This window comes from Pseudorca crassidens, chromosome 4 (genome assembly GCF_039906515.1).
Source record: "Pseudorca crassidens isolate mPseCra1 chromosome 4, mPseCra1.hap1, whole genome shotgun sequence".
Classification (NCBI taxonomy): domain Eukaryota; kingdom Metazoa; phylum Chordata; class Mammalia; order Artiodactyla; family Delphinidae; genus Pseudorca; species Pseudorca crassidens.
The window spans coordinates 129,841,415-129,864,783 of record NC_090299.1 but is presented as its reverse complement, the minus strand read 5'-3'; the positions used below and the strand labels follow the sequence as shown (position 1 = coordinate 129,864,783).

At 44.0% G+C, this 23,369-nt stretch overlaps 1 protein-coding gene across 7 annotated transcripts in view; it reads right to left on the bottom strand.

The window, feature by feature from the left end:
• ZNF827 (zinc finger protein 827) overlaps positions 1–23,369 on the bottom strand; it is a 180,576-nt gene that overhangs the window by 113,399 nt on the left and 43,808 nt on the right. For 6 of the 7 annotated variants that reach the window (XM_067736745.1, XM_067736748.1, XM_067736751.1 and 3 more), the window contains 2 exons: positions 18,591–18,763; positions 12,622–13,102 (listed from right to left, as the gene is read on the bottom strand). In XM_067736745.1, the coding sequence (XP_067592846.1) occupies positions 12,622–13,102; positions 18,591–18,763 (654 nt within the window). The remainder of the gene's footprint in view (positions 1–12,621; positions 13,103–18,590; positions 18,764–23,369) is intronic. The other variant, XM_067736747.1, reaches the window with a different exon arrangement.

The following is a 23,369-nucleotide window of genomic DNA, read 5'->3' as shown; positions in this document are numbered from 1 at the left end:
TTTCATTCTGACAATGTTAAGAATGGCATAAAACTAGTAATGGGCTAGGGAAATGTAAATATGGCTAATGACATATCAAAAAATATCTGGGAAACACTCATTTGTCCAAGTTTTAGTTTCCAAACATTCGGATCTAAATAGATGATGTAAAAATAGCAATAAGAAGGCTACCCTGCTTTTTTTCAATTACCAGAAATATTTACAGAGAATAGTGCATAAAGCCCTATATTTTAAAATTAATATGACTGCATAATTGCCATCTTTTTTTATTTATCTTAATTTAAAAAATTGTTTTTCTACAGGGAAAGGTGAAACTAAAGTTGTTTTCTCTTTGGGGAAATTGCTAAGAGAAAAGCAGTAATTTATGACTCACTGCCTGGTCTTTACTTCATTCTTACCACTAACAAGAAGATCTGTGCACATATGGAATTCAGTTTGTAAAGGACTTTTCACAGCAAGTATCTTGACTTCCGTTTATGTATCGTCAAGCTTCCAGACACTCCACTTAACTCAGTGAGGAAATCCCACTAACCAAGAGGTCCCTTCTCTCACTGTTCAAACATTTTGCGACCTGAGAAAATTATGATTAAAAATTATGTACATCTGTAAGTTCATGTGCTCGATGGATTTGGGCTGCCGTTGAAAGGAAACAAATCAGCTTTTTCTAAATCAGGATTTAGAAAGGATTCAAGACAAAGGCTGATATGCGAAAGGAACGGGAAAGCCACTGGGATAAAATGATTCCAAGTTTCTAATTCTAATAGGCCAGCATTAATGAGTTGTAAAAGGAACCCGTCTTTCCGGCGAGGTGTCCTCAGTACACTTCGAGATTCTGTCTAAGCCCCTCTCATCCCCACCCCCAGGACAACGCTGTATAACTTCCTTAAAGACCATTATTTGCTTCAATAATGCACACAACTAGCATTTGAATAGTTATACAGGAATTGATCCTTCCATCAACCACAGGATACAGGCATTGTTACTACCTTCATCTTGCAGGGGAAGGAACTAAGGTCCTAAGAGGTTAACAGACTGACTTCTCCAAATCAGAGACACTGGACTTCAGGGCTTCTGGCTGAAAATGCACCCAAGCGCTCTCCTTTCTCTCCAAGATAGTCCAGGCGCCTTTAAGAAGGAAACTAACTCAAGCAGTTGCACTGTGGGCTCTGGGCAGAAGTGATACGGTGTGAATTAAGTATCGTGAACGAGAAATGAGGAAGGGTGGCGTGTAACCTGAAGGAAAGGCATGTTTTCTGGTAGGGAAGAATTTTATGAAGATCTAAGAGGGTGGAAGAGAAAGAAGGGACTGCGACATGACTGTTCTGCTTTGTCTGTTTCCTCTGGGGAAGGAAAACGACACTTTCCTTGAGTTTAATAAGACCGAGCTCTCTTTCAGTTCAGAGTCTGCTGAACTGGTACATGAAAAAGCTAGGCCATTGAGAATTTTACTTACTAGCTCCCCCTAAAGCAGAGCTAAGGACCCTTGGACCTGGAACGGACTGCAGATTTGGTGGTTTTCAAACAGTGTCCCAAGGAACCAACCCTAGGATAAGCTTCTGGGGTTCCAATAAATGTCGGTTTCCAATGTAAGCTTTTAAAATTATTGAAACTAATTTAAAATTTTAAAATGTGGACCCTCAGCTCTGTTATATATAAAATGTCAACTCACTGGAAACCACTGATGGGTTAACTTGAGTTAACAAGTTAATTCAGTCTTGTGTATCACTTGTGATGCAGTTCTCCCTGCCTCTTAGGAGTGGCAGAGTTCTAGTAATGTGTCATTAATAAGGAAGTGATTGGCTATACACTAATCTTTCCAAAAATTCAGGCCTGTGCATGTTAAAACTGTACAGTTATGGTACGACTAGGGTCTATAGGTATGCCTCGAATCGGGCTTTCTCAACCTCAGCACCACTGACATTCTAGGCTGGGTAATTTGCTGTGGGTGACCGTCCTGCAAACGGTAGGACGCTTAGCAGTATCCCTGATCTCTACCTACTAGATGCCAATAGCACTTCCCAGTCGTGGAAACAAAAGTTTCTCTCGACATTGCCTTACTCTCCCCTGAGCACGCCTCTGGTTGAGGACCACTGCCTTAAATTAGGTGCCAGGGTAGTTTCAAGTGTATCTGCTTTGGTGAAGCTTCTGATCGTGGCTAACAGCCACACAGAAATATGTAGATATACACATATTTGGTTCTGTTATTTATAGAGCACAAAATATGGGCCAGGGAGTATGCTGTTTCCTTGGATTAATTTATCTGATCCTCTCAACGACCCTCTGAAGTAGTTACTATCATTATCTCCATCTTGTGGGTGAAGAATCTGAAACTAGCAAGATTAAATAAACTTCCAAATAACGGTTAACTGAGTGATAACCAAGTAGCTAAAATAGAATTATCGATGGCTTTAGTACCTGCTGAAAGTTTGGGGTGCTTTTGTCTGCCCTTTCTTATGATAAGGAATAAGGGCAATTGCTAAATGTTGTCAGCTTTGAAGCAAAAACTTTTTATTATTGTACTCTTCTTTCAAGCAGCTGAATACATTTAACTAAAGGGATCCTGAGATTACAAGGTGAATTGTTAAAAATCTTATCTCATTTGCCACAATGTCCCTGTGTAAATGGTATTTCTTGAAGCTGCAATCAGCAAAATAAATTTAGAAATACACTAGATGCTTATACTGCTGTAAGACCCCATCTTAACATAACACTAATTTCATGTGTGTGGGAGTATCACTTAGCAACTTTTTTCTAATTGTTGGACTTTTAAAATAAATAAATATAATACGTGAGAACCTAAAAACTAAAGTTAAATTTAAAAATACATTAAACTACATATTCTTCGTGTTTTGTATATTGAGTCTGCCCTTAAGATTTTGTTTGGAAAAAAATGGGTTTAATGTTTGAAAACCAACCAACAAAATGAAAACCATTACTGTTTTCCACTCCTTTATTTTACAATAAGAAAACACAGTCTCAGAGAATGATATGACCTTTTTAAAACCACAGCTCATTCATGATAGAATCAGAATCAGAGCTCAACTCTCTAGATTACAAACCAGGGCTGTTATAACTACCCAAGGTCCCTTGTAAGTGTATGTAAGGATGTATGATCCGTCTGGGGACCTGGGATTTTTTTGACAACTTGATGCACTTTGGGTGAGAAGAAAATAGATTGCCTTCGGAAATCATAAGGAAAGCCGAGATTTCATTAAATAATAATTAATAACAGTGAAGCCTATTATATTCAAATAGAAAGTTTAAAACATTAGCTAAATATTTTCAAACCTTGCTCTCTCACAAGGTAAACTACTTAATTGGCCTTAAGTAGTTTTATACTTAGTGTTTAGCGGAGTTTTAACCATCTTATATTTCTCATTATATTTCATTATATCTTTCATCCGCACCTGAGCTAATCCTTGGTCACACTTCAGTGTCTGTGTCTGCAGACTAGGGCCGCGCAGGTCCCCTGTGACAGCTACTGAGATTATAGACATAGTGACAAAGGGAAGACAAAAGAGCCTTTGGAGCAGGGAGGGTAATAACGATAAGCAGTGCCACCGAACTTTAAAATAAATAAATAAGGCTTTTCTCCGTGAACGAAACTACTAGAAGCCGCACATAATAAGCAAGAGCAGCTATCTGCTGGAATCCACTTAACAGACAGGATATCTCTCTTGTCAAAAGCAGGAAGGACCAGTCCTGGAAAACCGATCAAGCCTCTAGCCGGGAGGAGATGGGAGAGAAAACTGCATTTGAAATTCACGCTATTAACACATCCAAAGAATGAGCTGTAGGAACAGCCGTGGAGTGATTTGCATGTAAGAACAGCTTGAGGTGACTTGAGACTGGAAAAAAAGAAAACCTAAAGATTGGATCATATATTTCCAACACTCTTCAGGGAAGTCGGTGACCATCTGCCCCAAATGACATCTGCTCTTGACTGTTACACTTGTCATTTCAAATGACTGTACTGACATTCTGGTTCATACATTGGTATTTTAATGCGTTTTTGTCTTTGTGGAACACCCAGTGAGTCTGAAGCACTCTGGGCGTTGCAAGGAGACTGCAAAATGGTCCTCATGGTCCCTTCTGCCTGCAAACCCACCCCCTTTGCCATGTGACTCCACGGCTCTTCCCATCAAGAGGTGGAGCAGATTATCCCACCCTTTGAATCTGGGTTGAAGTGGCTGGATTTGGTCACTGGAAGGTGGTGGAAGTGATGCCGCTGGACCAGCTCTGAGCCCAGCCTCCTGGAGCACTTCTGCTCTCTCCTTTGGAAGCCAGCTGCCATGTGGGCGAGCCCAGGCTAACACACTGAAGGATGGGACACCCTGGGGGACAGAGAGAAGCCCTCCCAGCTGGGACCCACCTAGACCAGCCATGCCCTGGCAACCTGGCAAGGTGCTGCAGATGGATGAGTCAGCCCAGAAGAGACCAGAAAAAGCACACCGGTCAGCCATGCCCAACTGCCAGTCCCCAAACTCGTAAGCTAAGTAAATGGCTATTGTGTTGAGCTGCTAAACTGTGGACTGGTTTGTTACTTAACTCCCTGTGTGACCGACTCTAGTTCCTAGATTTGGCCCCAGAAGCTGAGGTCCCGGCCAACGCCAAGGTGCTCACACCCTTTGAGGCTCCCTTTGAACAGCCTGTTTTCTTCCCATGGACCACCTCTTTCTTCTGTACTCTTTATGGCACTAGGAGCTGGTTGTGACTTTGTAAATCTTTTTTTTTTTAAAGTTAAATCTTTATTTATTTATTTTTGGCTGCGTTGGGTCTTGGTTTCTGTGCGAGGACTTTCTCTAGTTGTGGCAAGCGGGGGCCACTCTTCATCGCGGTGCACGGGCCTCTCACTATCGCGGCCTCTCTTGTTGCGGAGCACAGGCTCAGCAGTTGTAGTTCACAGGCCCAGTTGCTCCGCGGCATGTGGGATCTTCCCAGACCAGAGCTCGAACCCATGTCCCCTGCATTGGCAGGCAGATTCTCAACCACTGCACCACCAGGGAAGCCCTTTAAATCTTTTTTAAGTGAAGTAATACCACAACCTCTGAAAACCTGCCTCCCAGAGTGTATATGACTAATGGAATACCTTTCTTATCATCTACCACAGAATACATTGTGGATGATACAAAGATAAAGACATTATAAAGGAAACATCATCCCCTGCTGCTGCCCCTCCCCCCCCTTAGCAATCTGAAACATAGTTGAAGAGGCAAGGCTAAGACACAAGCAGTAATGCAAGGATCAACTTGGATGTTAAGATTCTAAGTATCACTGGAGCAGGCAGTAGCGGTGGATATCACAGCAATAAGGTGCAATGTTGCTAGAAATTCTCTACAAAGATACAGAACCACTGGGGGTCAGAGGTGCATTAAACTAGTTATTTTGTGGGGTTTTTTGGGCCACACCGCACAGCATGAGGTATCTTAGTTCCCCGACCAGAGATCGAACCTGTGCCCTCTGCAGCGGAAGCGCAGAGTCCTAACCACTGGACCGCCAGGGAAGTCCCTAGTTATTTTGGTTTAAATAACATTATTAATTCTTTTTAGAACCCCCCTCCCCCATTTTACCTAACAGGAGGAAGATTTATGGAACTCCATGGTTCCAGTGACCGGACTCCTGGAACATGAGGGAAGGCAGGTAAATGGAAATGGGGGGCAGGGGGAGTGAGTACCAGCTGGTGAAGACTCAGCATTTTTCTTGAGAGGAGTGGGGATACCATTACTCAGGAGAAGGAAGCCAGGCAGGGGCACAACCTGATGCCAGAGGTATCAGAAGAGTCCATTAACACCTTGGAAGCCTGGCGGAGGGGAGGGAGGGTCCTGGGGTGGAGGAAGCATCCGGGAGAGAGCTGGTGGGCCAGGAAAGGCCGCCCTCGAGGGATGGGTTGTGGGTGTATTTTGAAGACACACAAAAATTTAACCAGATTAGTGACTGAATTAGCATGCATTAAAAACGATGTCATGGTTTGAAGCCAAGGAAAATAAACAGTGAAGCAGACGGAGGTCAAAAGACAGTTCACTCAATTGACCAAAAAAAAAAAAAAATTAGGTAATAGCTTATTAAGTGGTTACGAGCCAAGCTTCACAGTTAGGCAGCGCTGAATCTCTGCTCTATCCCTCAGTCGCCGAAACCTACTAAGCCTCAGCTTCCTCATCTATGAAATAGGTTTAACATTAACAGGGCTGTTGGGAGGGTTAACTGAGAAATTACATCAAGTTGTTGGCACCGCCCCTGGCTCACTGGAAACCCATCTGATTAGTAATAAGGTAAGGCTCAGGATAACAATAGTAGAAGTTGTAACAGCAGTAACAACAGTAGTGAGTGGAAGAAAATGTACTTCTGAGGGAAGGAAGAAAATGACCTGGATTCAGTTGTGCAGAAACATAGAGTTTGAACAATTTTCCCAAGAGTCTATCAAGATTAAACAACCACTGTGCGGACAATTCTGCAATGAGATGAGCTCTATCCAGCACGGTGAGGAAAGAAACGTCTGGATTCCAGTGGCAACCCTTCTAACGCTACTGACTTCCAGTCTTGGTTTCCTCAACTACATGCTTGTTACGAGCCATTGAAGACACACTGTAACTGGCTTTACTGTTACTACTCTATCTGCACTAAGCAATGCCTGAAAAGCCCACAAGTATGAGCACAACTTCCGGTGGCATCTAACATACGACGTTCAGAGAATGGCTCCCTTGCCGGGGACTCTGACTCTACAAAAACAAGGGCAGAGAACAGAGCCAACCTCCAGTTTCACCACTTCCTTACTTTGTGATTTGGGGGAGGGGATGCTGGAGCCTGGCTGCCTGGATTAGAATCCCAGTCCCACCATTATTAGCTGTGTAAACGTGGGCAAGTTCCTTAACCTCTCTGTTTTCATCTGTGCAATGGGAATACCAACAGTATCTTCCTCTCGGGTTGCTATGAAGTTCAAACGGGTTAAACAGCAAGGAGCAGGCACTATGTAAGTGATTGTTAAGGAAAAATCATAAACAATGAGTCAGTGTCACAAAGTCTCCATCCCTGGAGGCCTGAGCACGTGAGTGTGTCACTCCAGGTCCCACTTTCTTGTTACGCCACCTGCTCCCTTCTGTGACTCAGATCAGCCCTCAGCCCGTGGAGGAGCAAGTCACTGAAAAACAGGAAAGAGTCACACTCTCCCTCTCAAACGGATCACCCACCAGGTTCGGTAAAATCCAGGATTTCAATAGGACATTCGGGCTGCCTCACACATGAGGGCCCACAATGTGGCGTCTGACACCAGGAATTTTAGTCAAGTGATCAGTGAGTGCCCATCATGAGAAAAGCCAGGCAGGGTTAGAAAAGGGCCAAACTGAAGATACAGAGGAAGACTGCCAAAAATAAACCCACTGGGGGAAGGCACACTTGGGCGTGGGGAGGGCCCCAGCTAATGGCACTAAAGCCTGAGGGCGTGAATGGCGGAAGGCCAGCACTTCCTTGGTAGAAGGATGCTAAGATGTCTGACAGAAAGCCAATCAGAGCCATCCGGTAATAAGGATGCCTAGTTAACGGGCATCTCCCGGCCCCCTCCTTCTTCAGCAGCACAAACAAAGGTATCACAGGATAAGGAGCTGCCCTTTACAGACAAACCGTAACTACAGATGCATAACATTATGGGAAAGAGATGAAGGTGGCAGAACAAAGGCCCACGGGAAACCGCAAGATACAACACAAACATTCACCAGCTCCCCTTCGTTTATTCAAGAGAACCTTTGCCATTTTACCGCTGAGCTCCTAACACATTCGAAACAATTCAGCTTGGACCCCTCTGCAGGTCACTGTTTTCCGAAGTCCACCTCTCATGGTTAAGATGTTTCGGCCCCAATTTTATGAAATTAATAGAATATGGGAGACAGGATACATTTTTTGGGCCAGTTTCCAAACTAAAAATAGTTGAAATGACTTGTATCTTTTATTTTCAAAAAACCAAGTACAAAAAGATATTCCCAGCCAACAACTGAGGTGCCAAGTTTCTGTCAACTGCTTGGTTCTAATTTGGAGAGTTAGACTTAAATGTGATATCTTGAAAAGTATAGTTTTCAGAAAGAGAAATGATGTAAGCCCACAGCAGGCAACTTTTAATCAGGCGTCTAATGATGATACTCCCAGTTCCTAGATGTTCTAGATGAGTCTCGAGACTTTCTAATTCTAACTGGAGAACATCAAGATGCTTCTTTTAATTCTCCTGTCATGTGGCTCCACGAGGCAAAACATGGGGCTGAATGACCATGACTCACCCAGGCCTCCAGTTCATGTTAACCTTGACCTATAGTGAATGTCTCAGACCCATCCCAAACCACCAGGCACCTTTTCATGGTCTTGGATAGAAAGTGAGGGAAGAGAGTTGCACTGAAAAACTATAGGGGTACTGAAAAAACAACAAACACAAAAACAGGTACCAAATTTATCTTCCACATCAGTGGTCCTTAGTCCTGGCTGCATTTTAGAATCGTTTGAGGATTTTAAAGAAAACACCAATGTCTAGGGACGTCCCTGGTGGTCCAGTGGTTAAGACTTTCACTGCAGGGGGCGCAGGTTCAATCCCCGGTTGGGGAACTAAGATCCCGCAAGCCACGCAGTGTGGCCAAAAAAAAAAAAAAGAAAAAGAAAACACCAATGTCTAGGTCTAGGTCCTATCCTAGACCAACTGAATCATAATTTCTGGCAGTGGGGTTGGACCCTGGCATTTAAAAAAAAAAAACAACTCCCCAGGTAAGTCTAATGTTAGTCAAGGTGAGAACTGCTACTGGATAAAGGAGAGAAGGCAGAGAAACAGTAGGAATTTAATCTCCTCTCCCCTGCATAGCCCCAGTCACGCGGCTACTGAATCCCTTGCCCTGACATGCGACAGTCTGCATCTGCCTTTTGGCTCTCAAGAAAGATCGATGCAAATATGCAGGGCTGCAGCCCTCAAAGGCCTGCCTCCTAGGCTGAAGCTTGGAGCAGAGTTTGCAAAATTATCTTTTCCAACAGCCCAGAAAGCCAGCAGCAGGGACTGTCCCATCCTCTTCCCTGAATCAATTATGGTGCTGAGCCTGGAAAGCCTTGGTCCTAGGGAACAAGGCTAATCTTGAAGGACGAAGGAATGTTAAGTGTGGGCTCAGGCAGAAGAAGAGTAGACGGTTCGGGGAAGGGGTTTGATTTCACAATCACAGACACTAGGAAACCTCAAAACGGGGGTAGGGAGGGAAGGATTTAGAGTCTTTTTAAAAGAAGATTCCAGGGCTTCCCTGGTGGCGCAGTGGTTAAGAATCTGCCTGTCAATGCAGGGGATGAGGGTTTGAGCCCTCTGCTGGGAAGATCCCACATGCTGTGGAGCAACTAAGCCCGTGCGCCACAACTACTGAGCCTGCGCTCTAGAGCCCGCGCGCCACAACGACTGAAGCCCGTGCACCTAGAGCCTCTGCTCCTCAGCAAGAGAAGCCACCGCAATGAGAAGCCCGCGCACCGCAACGAAGAGTAGCCCCCTCTCGCCGCAACTAGAGAAAGTCTGCGCACAGCAACAAAGACCCAATGCAGCCATAAATAAATAAAATAAATTAAAAAAAAATAGTAAGCATCCTTTACACATTTATAAGGTTTAAAAAAAAAAGAGGATTCCACCAGTGATTTTTAATCCAGTGGGAGCAAGAAAGACTCCCCTTAATCACCAAGCAAGAAAGAATCAAGTGTTTTCCATCTCTCTTTTGGAAACAAGAAGGTATGGACACGCTTGAATTTGCCACTGTGCTCCGGTTCTGCAGACTGTGATGTGGCTGGCACAGAGACTCCCAGCCCCCGTGTCCACAAACAGCTGCACCCTAGAGTCCCAGCAGGTGCACACACAGAGCCCAGCTCAAAAATTCATGGCAAGAACAATGGCGCCGTTATGATGCCTAGGGACAAGGCCTGATGCTAACCCGACATCTGATAAGGGAAAGAGCTAGAAACTCAGGCACAGCTCCCCGGGATCTGGCCTTGTGGTCCCGGGATCACAGTCACAGACACAGCCAGGTAGAACACCACAATGACGGGAGCTATCAATTCTAGAGCCTGACCAACGAGAGTGAGTGGAAGAAAAAGAAATAAATAATGCCTCCCCACCTCCGGAAAATGTATTCCTTTCCTTTTCCCGTGGGCTGCGTTGCCACTGTCACCAAGTTTACATTTACATCCAAATATGCACACACACACAAAAATTACCAATGCATCTCACTCCCCGGTGACTTTGTAACAGGTTGCTAGGTAACAGTGCACACAAGTCAGGTTTCAGGACCTCTAGTAAGCCACCATAAAATAGCTGCGCGGGCCTTTTGCATAAACAGCGTGCATTTGTTATCTGTTTTCTTATGCCAACTGATCAGTCAGTAAATACTGCGACTGCCAAACCCGTAAACAAGTCCCCATCAATAGCCGACTGAGAAAACAGATCACAGTATAAGGCCTGGGTGCACAGTTTTTCACCCCAACCTACCGACTGGCTTCTCCTCTTGTGTTTTTCCTGTCTGCAAGCCTGGCTCCCAGAAGCCACAGGCCTTATCTTGTGCTCCCTGAGACTGGGTCTGGGGCTAATTACAGCCTGACGCCGGGCACTCACAGCTGAGCTCAGCAGGAATTGTGTCCCATCAAACCTTCCTCCACCCCCACTCACCTTCCTCAGGATTAAAAACTTTCTGGAGTCCTGGAGTAAAGGGAGTACCCTCTTCCTAAGAGTTACTAACCCCATCCTGAGTTTCCCCTGTCTGCTAAGTAAGGAAATGTCCCCCGTTTGTTTCTAAGCTATGCTAAGTGAATATGCTATTGCATTCCTTGGGAAAGTGCTAGAAGAGCCCAGAAAAGGAGCCCTTTTTGCTCTGACATTGGTGGGAGAGACCATCAAAGAGGAACCAGAGATCTCCCAGAAGTGAAAACTAAAGGATCAGCAGCGAAAGGAAAACCAGAAGCCTGAATTTCCCCCACGTTTTCAAAAATGTTTAAATACAAAAAGCAGAGTCTCAAAGATCACACGTCCCCCTCGGTTGGGATACAAGAGGAGAAGACAAGGGAAGACCGTTCTTCACTGCCACGGTTGAATTTCTGACACCCGATCATTTCTGGTGTAGGACGAGCTCACTCATCTTGCAGGGTGGGATGCCTCCCTGTAACATTTCCATCTCAGTTCTTTCTGCGGTGCCTCATTTCCATCCCCTGCCTTTCCTCATTTCTCCCAACCAGCGCTGTGCACTCCTGAGGGGCAAAGACCTGGGGTGGTGGGGACATTCCAGAAGACCTGACTGAAGTGTCACTGAGCAAAGGGACTTCAGAGTGAAGCAGAACCTCGAATTCACCTGGCGATGACATTTAGTGAAATGCAACTCACAGTCCATTTAAAGGAAGGTGGTGACCAATTATTCTCCATTTAAAAGGGTATTGTCAATCTCCAAAGAGCTGAAATGGCATTTGGAAATCATCCTGGGGACTGCCATCTTCACTGAAAGATAGAACCAATTCTCAGCCGACCTTTCCCCACCCTCCACATCTCTTTTAAAATTTAAAATCAGACATTAAAAAATATAATGAGTAGCAGCACAGACCCACAACATGTTTTCTCATTCCAAAACGTCAGGAAAAACAGCGCTCCCTCAGCATCTCTACACCCCCTCATTCAACTCCACAACTTAAGGAATTGAGGGGAAAAAAAAGAAAAAAACTAAAAGAAACATCATGCATAATCTGATGGTGAAAGCGATATCAATTAGTAATAAGTTTTGAAAACATACTCCATCTTTTTTCTAAAAGGCACTGGGGCAGTTGCAAAAGAATGTTTAAAAAAAAATTTTTTTTTTTAATTACACTTTACACTTTACATGAGGTACCTGGAGTACTTATGTTCATAGAGACAGAAAATAGAATAATGGTTACCAGGGGCAGAGGGGAGGGTGGAATGGGGAATTCTTGGTTAATGGGTGCAAGGTTTCAGTTTGGGAGGATGAAAAAGTTCCAGAGATGGATGGTGGTGATGATTACACAGCAATGTGAATGTACTTAATGCCAAAGAACTGTATACTTAAAGATGGTTCAAATGATACATTTCATGTTAGGTATATTTTACCACGATAAAAAAACTTTCCATTAGAGAAAACAAAATTTAAAGATAATTTTATCAGTTGCTCAAATTTTAAAACTCTATAATTCCTAATAGTAGTCTCTGTGTACATGTCCTTTAAAAATCTTTTAAATCAAGGCAATAAAGAACTTGAATAACACAACGCGAGATGACCCGTACAAGCACTTTAAAGAACCCAACGGAGAGACAAGTTAAAATGACTCAAGGTCACACAAAGAACTGTCACCAACCTGGCTCACGCTGTGGCCTGTCCCCCACAACAAGAACTCATAAAGGGGGAAAACCAGAAAGAAATCAACAATCCCTGTTGTTTTTAGACCCAAACCACAGCCATGCCTACTTCCAAAGGACTGCAAAAAACAAGTCTCAAGGAGAAAATGTATGAGCGTGCAGACAACTGGAATCTCAAGCGACCTTGAAATCACTTAGTCCTACCAGCTCATTCTATAGATGAGAATACTGGTAGAGGGATAGAGAAGAGAGAGAGAGAGAGGACAACCCTCTTCAAGTACCTGACAGCTTCATGAGAAAATCAGACGCCATCTTAACAGAGATGTCCTGGCTGAACAATGCGGACGCACTGTTGGCTGCATACTCGGAGGGCTCTCTCAGCTTCGTGTGGTTGGCCGGCCTGTCGGTAGCATTCAGAGTAAAGGAGGTTGGCAGGCCATTATCTTCCTTGGGCTCCTCCTTCACCAGCAAAGGCGAGACGCCAGCCCCACCCTGGCTAGTCCTCTCTGGAGTGCTGGACGTCATCATGGTCCCCACTAGCTCTGTCCCTCCTCCTTCCCTTTGCTGCCCCAGGCAGGCACTGTCACTGAGGTGGGGAGATCCCTTGACATCGGGGTCTGGGATCTCCTCCTTCACCTTGGCTTCTGTCCTCAGGAAGTGCTGATGGCAACGCATGTGGAGTTTCAGGCTGAAGTGACGGGAGGAAGTGAAAGGGCAGAGCTGGCACTGAAAGGTCTCTCCCCGGTCCTGGTGCTGATGAACCTGGCGGAGAAGCAAGAAGAGTGAGCTAGCCACTGTGTGCTGATGCAAAACGCCCTGCTGTACATCCGCGCTACTCAGCAACAATTTCCTCACGGTACAAAGGGCCGGCCCAGGGAATCTCATCGCTAGAGGAGCACTTCATTATGTGCTTCAGGTCGTGAGGGCCATCCCTAAACACAAAGCAGGTCCACGCAGGTTAAGAATCCATTAGTAAAGCCATACTCACGACTGAGGATGCTGTCTGCCAATGGAGGCCGTCTGGGGTAGAATCCTCCTAATATTCTAGTCATCCCATCTCGGTTGATGTCTTCAGAGAAAACATTATAAACCCAGCACGATTTGAACTTACATACTTACTAGTTGGGGGTCAATAGAGGTAACCTGTCAAGTAATATAAATACACTGCAGGGACCCAATTATTACCACCCAGAGAATTAGTTACGTTTTGCAAACATAATTTCCATTTTCAAAAATGCTTCTCCAGGTAATTAAGAATGTGGAAAATAATGCCTCCAGGGTATTCCCATTTCATAGACAGAGAAACTGAGACCCCAAAGCACGTGGCTAGAGCAAAATGACATATAAAGGAAGCAGAGGGGGACAAAAACCAGGGGTTGATGCCCACCAAGCTGTCTCAGCAAGATGGAACCAGTGTTTCCAAACGTGGTTCTGTCTGCAATGAAAGAATGCAGACTTTTAAACACAGTTCCAGCCTTGCCTGCACAGTACCTGTAAAAATGGCTAGAAACCTTTTCTTTACTTCCTGTCACAATCAAATTTAGTGCTTGAAAAAGTGAGGAAATCATTGCATTGGCCCGAGCTGGCAGGTGCTCATAAGCTTGTAACTTCCCCATTCACCTCTGCCAATGCACTTCAGGGCTGACCTGCTCCACCCTGCTATTTCAGGACTGGCCCTCCCTTGAGTAGAAACTGTCAATGGTGGAGATTTGGGCCAAGAGATTTGGGGAGTTGTGTGATTTTGGACACACGAGTGGTTGGAATTCAAAACCCAAGTCAAACCGACCTCTCATCTTTGAGCGGTGATCTAGGCAGGATTTGAATCCAGGTCTAAGGAAGGTTAAAGGTTAAAGATTCCTTAATCCACTGGGCCACCTGGCCCCTCTGCGCGGGCTTCCTTTCCAAGAGTGCAAGTTTTACTACAGCCGTTTATGCGTTCTGAGTGCAATCCAAAAGCATTATTCACCAGCCAAAACATACTTTTAAATAATGTTGAGTGACCAACAAAAGCAAAGAAATTAAAAGTTAATGGTGAGATCCTGTCGCTACAGCACCCCACTGTGGCTTTTTGAAAAAAACAACAGAAGAGATTCTGGGTCCCCCAAAGCCTGAATTTCTCCACAGAAATAACCGTATACACTTAAATTCAGTTACAGCAAAGCCGTGCTCATTAAAAGGCTTCCCCTCTGCAACCTCGGGAGGGGCTGGAATGGGGGGACACACAGTCTTGGTCACCAGCTGTTAACTGTCTCTGTTCTTTCTCAACAAAGGGACTTCACTCTGGAGCGGAGCAATTCATTTACTTTCTCACTCACAGAATCGGGAAGATTCCCCACCCTCTCCTCCAACCAGTTCACACAGGAGCAAGCACCTTGGGGGGGGGCCTCAGGTCACAGCCCCAGGGGACCCTGACAGGTGCCAGCCACAGCTCGCCCCGGAACCAGGTGGCAAAGGTCATGAGGCTGAAAGCTTCTGGCGTCCCTGGGAGCAGTGCGGTGGGGCAGATTCCATTTCAGGAGTGTCCTGACATCTATTGCCCCGGGAGAGGACAGGAGCTAATCCAAGAACAGAAGCTCCGGAAGCAGCTTCTGGAAAAAGGAAAAGGACAGAGCCCATGTTCTAAAATCAAACAGGGAGCCCTGGATTCAAAAGCGTCTGTGCCCAAGTCCTGTATGCGGTTCCTCTTCCACCCGATACTGGTCTGGCTGTATTTAGTGGCAGAAAAATGAGTGACCGTTGAAAAGAAAAACAGTGGATGAAGTGTTGACGGTCACACTTAGAATTTTATTAGAGCTAGACCTTCCCGGAGGGGCGAGAGCTCGCATTTGGCCTTGGAGGGAAGGCTCTCCCCTGCTCTCTCGACAGAAAGGGATCATCTGTACTCTCTTTAGCCCGACATCAGCTTAAAATCCCCTCTTGGTCGGCTACTGTCAAGAAACACTTGACTAAAGCGTGTCATTCTTTCCAGGTCCCATAGAGAGCTGCTTTCTGCAGGTCATCCTTCACAGAGAGAGCCTGTCACCACCCCAAGAGGTGGGAAGTATAAGGGCTACTGCATCACTGGGTCTACCTCCTGGTAGCAGCTGGACAAACACGAGGACACTTCGGGAAACATCTCCACCTCACTGAGGGGACAAGGCAGGCCGGGAGGGGGCTTACCTAGGAGTCAGCTCCTTAGCTGGCAGGCCTGAGACTAGAAAAAGTCGGCGCCCTGACCCTTGCCTATTTCTTGCCGTTTCTTCACCCATGTTCCCGATCTCAGCCCTCCTCACCTTCTCTGTTCAATTTTAGCTTATGAATTCCGCATTTAATTCCTGTACGCTCGCTCATCCAGGAAAGTTGTAAAAGACTTAATGGAAATCTAAGATAACCCCGAGGAAGCTGGAGGCATTTACAAGCTCCTTCCGCAGCAAGCCATAAAAACATTTGCGTGATATATGGAGGAGGAAAGGCAGGCTTTCAGAAAATTGTACAGGGCCTGAACCCAGTAAGTACTGTAGTTGTTGAACAAATAAAGTAGAATCCCGTTCTTCCTTAGGTAGCTTTATGTAATCAATATAGAAGGATACAGATTAGGATGATAATGGTTATTTCTGCGTGATGGGATTAAGGGCCAGTTTCAGATTCTTTTTATCAGCTTTTCTAAATTCTCAACACGAAAGCTATGTCATGAAGAGAGAAAAGCAATAAAATTTAGAGTAATTCTTTCATGCCATGTCATCGATTTATTTCTAAATGTAAATATATATTCAGATGGCTTTCGGATAATAATTACTACAGTAGCTGCATTTATTGAGTGTTTCTCCATGCTGGGCATCATATTAAGTGCTTTGTATCCGTTATCTCATTTAACCCTTATAACAAGTCCGTGAGATAGATCGTATGATTATTATCTCCACGAGCGGAAACGGAGCCTTGGAGAGGTTAAATGATTCACCCAAAGCTCCGCAGCTACTGAAAGTCATGGAACCGAGATTCTAACTGAGGTGTTTTTTTTTTTACCACACAGTTTGAGATCCTAATCTATAGGCTATACTGCCCCTACTTCTGAGGTAGGACTTGTTTTAGAAAATCTATCCATCTCGTAGCCTCTGGTGCACAGAGCAAAGAATATGTATTCCTAAGGCCACAGCTATTATGTTTCTCTGTAGACTATGTTTTCAAAATCTACCAAAATGAAAGTATGCCTCATCAAAATTAAATCATGAATTCTTTGATCAAAGCAAGAAACACGGGCCCATAAGTGAGGTGGAGAACAGAAAAGAAAGCGGACACCATCTGATGAAATTAAACTTGCATAAGCCCCTCTCACACTCCCCTCCTCAAAAGCTCAACAGGTTAGGACACCATGAGTTTGAAGAAAGTAGTCATTTCACACCACTGCTTTATTGTACTGGTTATTGATTTGTTCTGAAAGCATTCTAAGACCCCCCGACCCACAGAGCCCTGGCTGCTCTCATCTGCAACGCTGTCATGGCCGACGGTCTGTATCATCAAGGCACCCAACTCATCTCCCTGTAGTTTCAGGGTCAGTAGTTCTTGCTATTGAAAACCCAGTTTGTTTGTTTTTTTCCCATGGGTTTATAAATAGGTTGTTTTAAGTGACCCTGAGCTGAAAACAGGCTTACAAGGTGTCAGGCCAGATGCAAGTTTTCTGCTCACTGAAGCTTTAAATTTGCCAGAACTGATTTCTAAACACAGAGTAGGACACGGTAACAAAAACAAATTTTAGTTTTAAAGGCATTTCTTTGGAAGGCTCATCCTGCTAATCAAATCCACTTTGCAGGTGTAAAATACAAGATTTTACCCTGGGAAGAGTTGACAGAGGATGAGAGGGATGCAAGTAAAACACTGAGTCAGCTCAGTAAAATTCAACCAACCAGAACCCCTGGTTAAATGGATTCTGAAAATGAAGGGCCTGCTACTCCCTGGAGACAAAGGCAAATGGTAGAAAACAAATTATATCATGGCTTTAATTTATTTTTTTAATTTTCCAAGCAATTTCCTAAAGTCAGTAGAGGTTCTGTCTGATCATACATTTTTAGATCCACAATTCTAAACAGTGATTACTGATCTATTCAGAAGGATAAGACTGCAACATTTTGAAAAAAGCAAATACCTCAATTATGTACACATGCTCTTACGGCAGGAAAGTAAACGCTTTATAAGTAATGTCAACAGTGAGACAATATTGCAAACATCAGTGAAAATGATGGTTATTATTATTATTAAGGTGTTCAACAATAGCTATTGAAATGAAATAACCACCACTGAACACTTCTGTGTCAGATACTTTGCTAATACCTCCTTAAATATTAATGATATCCCTTTCAGATGAACATAATCATTCCCACTTAACAGATGAGATCATTCCCACTTAACAGATGAGAAAATTAAGTCTAAAGACTCATTTGCTCACCACTTAGCTAGTAAGTTATACAATAAGATTTAAAGGCAAGCCTGTCAAATTCAGAAGCCATGCTTTTTTGATCTCTTGGGTTTCCTCTTTGCATTCCTTAGCATTAATAGGGTCTGCTAAAAAGACTGCTAGATGACTAAGCTTCCCCCCAGCTCACATAAGAGTGACACATAGTCTAGTCAATTCCCTATATGCTCATTACAGGCGCAAGCCCCCCAGTTGCTCCTAATAGGACACTGAAAACAACGTCTTTAGATGTTTGCTAAGTGTGATCCCGGGAATTATGACGACTCAAACACTGTCAGCCCCAAGGGGACTCAGTCTTGTCAGGAGTGGCCCTCAAGCCTCCCACAGGGTGAAAGTTAAAGCCCAGGTGTCTTTCAATGTCCTCACGCTCCCTATAAGATGTCTCTGGGTGTGTAAGCTGGACGGCAAAGCAACAGCAGAAGAGGGCATTCCTTCCTGGAATGGGGGCAGGTCCAGCAATCCTTCCTGAGCCCGTCTTTCCCTGCTTCTTGCTCTTCCCCAACTTTTCCTCCTAGTGCCCCAAAATGCATCACCGTGCAAGGCCAGTTAGGCTGTTGCTTCCCGATAGGAAAGGATGGTTCTACACTACGTATATTATTTGGATACTGAAGCTGCTCTCTGCTTTAAGTTCTGGGTTGTCGGATGGACTTGAAGACGCTTATAATGAAATCCTTTGCAAGATCCTTTGCAATGGGCTTCATTTGCATTGCAATCTACCTTTCAACACGGAGCTCTGGGCATGGATTTGTGCAAGGGGCCGGGCTGTGCCTGCCTCTCCGTGAGGCCCATCCGCAGGTGGCTTACCTTCATGTGGGATTTGAGATTGTCCTTGCGAGCACACCGGAATGGACAGAGCGGACACTGATGGCTTTTTAAACCCGTGTGAATCACCATGTGCCGCTTCCAGTAACTCTTCCTTTTTATAACCAAACCACATATGGGGCACTGGAAAGGTTTTCCGCTTTCCTCTTCTGAAGCTTGGAAGAAGGAGAAAGACAGGAAAATTAAGGAAAACAAACAGGCACATTGCGTCCAGCGCTAATTCACATGCATTGCTCTATAAAGAACACTAAGAAGGAACTGCGGGGCTTGAGGGGGTTTTTTGTTTGGTTTTGGGGGTATTTTGGGTTTTTTGGGTTTTGGGGTTCTGTGGGGTTTTGGGTTTTTTTGTTTGTTTGTTTTTGCTTCGTTTTGTTTTGTTTTTTGCCATTCCAAGACTTTATATCTATGAGGAAGCTTTATTACTGCTTTTCTTCAGGTAGAAACCCACGTTCACCTCATTACGTCCATCTGGGTTCCATTTTTTTAGAATCTGATCAACCTGCCTGGGGAAAGCCCTGCTTCCAGAGGCCATCCCACACTTCGGAGGGCATCTGTCCCAGCTCAGCCCAGAGAAGACTGGCTTCAGAGCCTTTGTTTCCTGAAGGAAACTGCCAGACTCAAGTTCACATCTGAATTCCTGAACTTGGAGAAGGGTAAGAAATAAAGACAAGTCAAATGGGACGGAGAACAACACCACAGTGAAAACCAAACAGCCGTCATAAACCTCACAAGCCCAGCTCCAGTGGAGACAAATTTCAGGCTCCTACTGCTGACTTGTTTAGTTTCGGCTCCAGCAGATGCTGCTGCCAATTTGGCCATCAGGGGGTCTTAAGGTCAGGGGTTGTCACCCTCTTATTTCTGTCCCTCGGGTGGCCACTAAGATGCACTGCCCTCCTCTGCACAGAGACTGGGCCCCACCACTCACTTTGGGAAGAGCTACAACCGGGCAGCTGCCAATGCTTCCATTTTTCAGGAAATCCAACAAACCGACTACTTCCTCCAAGGAAAGCAGAGATCACTCTCTCCTCCACCAGCCCCCAAGGGGAGGGTGTCCATTGTGACACTGTGTTGCTACACATCTAGTCTATCAACTTATACTGCTCAGGGCCACACTAGCCTCTGCGATTTAGGGATATAGGAAAACGAGTAGAGTTAAGGACTCAAACTGTCTGTTCTTAATCATGAGGAATCAGGAATATTTCCAAACTGATTAAATAAGTTGTAATACGCCCATGAAATAGAACATGAGAAACCATTTTTTAAAATGAACTAGATCTATAGATGCTAATATAGAAACATGTCCAAGCTATTACACTTAGTGGATAAAGCAAGAATTGAAACTATGTATCTAGGGAGATTCTATTTTTATTTTCTAAAAAATGGGAATCAATTGCTTCTCAGACCATTAGGTGAAAGGTTGGTAGGGGACTTTCTAAAGGATGAATCAAGCTGACAACACCTAAAACCATTCATCTCAACAGCACTAAAAATGGGACAGACATTGTGTGCCCTCTGATAATCTATCTATGAAATATTCTTACAAAATATTTAATCAAGCTTCGACATAACTAGTAAATTTACTGGAAATACAGGTTGTTTTTTAGAAATGTTAAACACACCAAGAGGGATGGAATCAGACACATTCAGAATGTGGGACGTTCTGTAGGACAGATGACCCAGTTTCTTCAACAAGTAACCGGCATTTTAAGAAGGGAAGAGGTTATAGATGAAAAGACACTTAAGAGACATATAAAGCAAATGCAAGGTGTGAAGCTTATCTTGCTCCTGATTTGGACAAAGCATTATAAAAAGACACTTTTGAGATAATTAAGAAAATACTGATTATAGCCCGGGTGTTCCATAATATCATGTAGCAATCGTTGATCCTCTTAAATGTTGTAATAGTTATCGAGGCTATTTGTTTTTAAAGCCCTTATATATATGTAAATATTTACAAGCAAATGAATATGAGGTCTGGGATTTGCTTTTAAATACTTGAGCACAAAAAGAAAAAAAAGAGGGGAATAGGAAGAATGGGATGAATAAATGAAACAAAAAAATGATATCTTATTTTTTAAAAATGATATTTTATTTGTATGAGAATTGTCTAGAAGCGTACCCAGGAAAACATTAAGCAGTTCATTTGAAAGGACTGTGGATTAAAGGGAAGGGGTCATGGCGGGAAACTTTTGTTTTCATTGTATATTCGTCTGTACCATTTGAATTTTTTAATATACACATTACTTTCATAATTTTAAAAGGAAATATTCCCAAGTGTAAACTTTAAAATAATCATATAATGTATTCATGGAGTCAACTGAATCTCCACATGCAAAGAGCCACTTAAAATGGATGGAATCAGAAGAGTTCTGGAATAAAGTCGGGGCATCCCAAGATGCCGTTTTTACAGGTGTAAGCAATATTGGTTAGCTCAACCAAGCACCTGGAAAGAGAATCCTCTACCTGAAAATATACCCTTCAAGTCTGGAAATTCTCCTTGTGATGTGTTCCATCACAAGTATTTCCTTTTTTTGATTGGGGGATGGGGTGGGGACTGAGGATTTCCTTTTACTTTAGGAGAAGCACACTTTGCAGAGGTCTATAAACATGCTTTTTATAAACCCACACGAGCTTTCCTGCTGTGTCTCGTTGTTGGTTGCCTCTGCTGACCTCTCCTGACCTATCCCTAATTCGGCCTCTCATTTTCTATCCTGCATTGTCATTCCCTCCACTCTGATATCCTGATCACAAAGATGACATGTTGACCAACAGATTTGAGAGAAAAGACTGAATCAGGCCCCTAGGTGAGATTAGTGTCATAAGCCAGAGGGGGGGAAAATGATGATGATGTCTACTTGGGGTTGTAAGAACATCAAAGTAGGCTTCCACTAATTCCCATCTTCAGGAAGTATTTCCTACCGTCTAAACCCTAAATGGCCTAATTTTACACGATTGTCTGGGAGAGGAGAGAAAAACTGAGATGTCCTCCACTGACCTGAGATTTCCTTGCACATCATAGGAAGGCCATCAAAGGCCATTTACTGACAAGAGGAACACTGCTGGCTTCCCCCAGACAACTTGCTTTGCCTAATGTGATCTATAGGCTTCCTATTTTTTCTGATGCCCTCCCAGCCCCTACCCTAATCACCTATTCGACATAGCAAATGGATCACAGACTTCATACACTACATTGAACCCTGCATGTTCATATTTCATATAAATATATTTTATTTGGGAGCTATGCTTCCTGAGCTTTAATTAATATCAAAATATATATGCATCGTGCACAAATTAGGGTGTCCTTGGATTGACTGGGAAAAAAGAATTCAAATACTCATACTGAAGAGAAACTAACAGCAAGATAGGTGGTCAAATAGCTACACTACTGTAACTGTTTGACATTTTTAACTGATCGCTGCGGGAAAGGAAGACAGAAGCCAATGATCAAAGTAACCAGAATACAAAGATCGAGTTTAAAAATTGGCCAGTAACTTCCCCTGGTAATATTTGCATTTTTATTTATTAAAAAAATTCATATTTTAGTAGGATGCCCTCCACACGTATACGATGTTGTTAACTACTTTAGAGAAAGGCGAAGTAAGGATGGAGTCTATTTTGTATGCCAAAATATTTTCAAGGAACGGATAGCTGTAAATTTCACTCAAATTTCGAGCCTAAGGAAATAGGACCACTTCCTCAGAATGAACCACACATGCTCGAGGCGACAGGATTGAAGTGTTCATAATTTTACCTAGTTCACAACTGTCCGATGAACAACTTCCCCCAGATACACCACTAGTTAGTACCACTGCAAACAAAACTAAATTCCACCAAATGCTACTAGACCTGGTGGGATGGATAGCTGCTAATTTGCTCCCTTGGAGAAAACATTTTCTCTTTATAAGCAATAATATTATTGGAATAAAAAGCAATACTAAATGTATGTAAAAGGCCTGTCATGCAGTAAATGGAGGCTATCTGTAGTAGCTATGGTAAGAATAGTAGTGACAATAAACTCTTCCCTCCAAAGCAGAACGCTTACCACCACAGCAGATGTAAATTTTTTTTAATTAATTAATTTATTTTTGGCTGTGCTGGGTCTTCGTTGCTGCGCGCGGGCTATCTCTAGTTGTGGCGAGCGGGGGCTACTCTTTGTTGCAGTGAGCGGGCTTCTCAATGCGATGGCTTCTCTTGTTGCAGAGCACAGGCTCTAGGGCTCACGGGCTTCAGTAGTTGTGGTGCAAGGGCTCAGTAGTTGTGGCACACGGGCTTAGTTGCTCCGCGGCATGTGGGATCTTCCCGGACCAGGGCTCCAACCCGTGTCCCCTGCATTGGCAGGCGGATTCTTAACCACTGCGCCACCAGGGAAGCCCCCAAGCAGATGTAAATTTAAGCAATTAACATCACATGAGAAATATGTAGCTCAGGCCTTGGCCCAACATGGCAGATTATTCCTGGAGCCAAGAGGAAGTAAAATTCAGCAGCAATCCACTGTGCTATTCAGGGAGGTCCAGCTCAGCCTGTGCAGAACTCTGATGGCCAAATTCAGCTCAGCAGGGGAAACAGAAAGATGGAAAAGATGGAAGGAGAAAAGAAGAAGGGAGTGGAGGCAGGAACTGGCTAGGGCAGAGCTGGAAGTCCTTACCTAGTGTCTCTAGCATCCAAAACAATGCTGGGGACCAAGTACAATTCAGTCATTGTGTGTTGGGCCATAATGAACTTAAGTGGAAGGGGCTGGGTCGAGAGAGTATCAGAAAATGA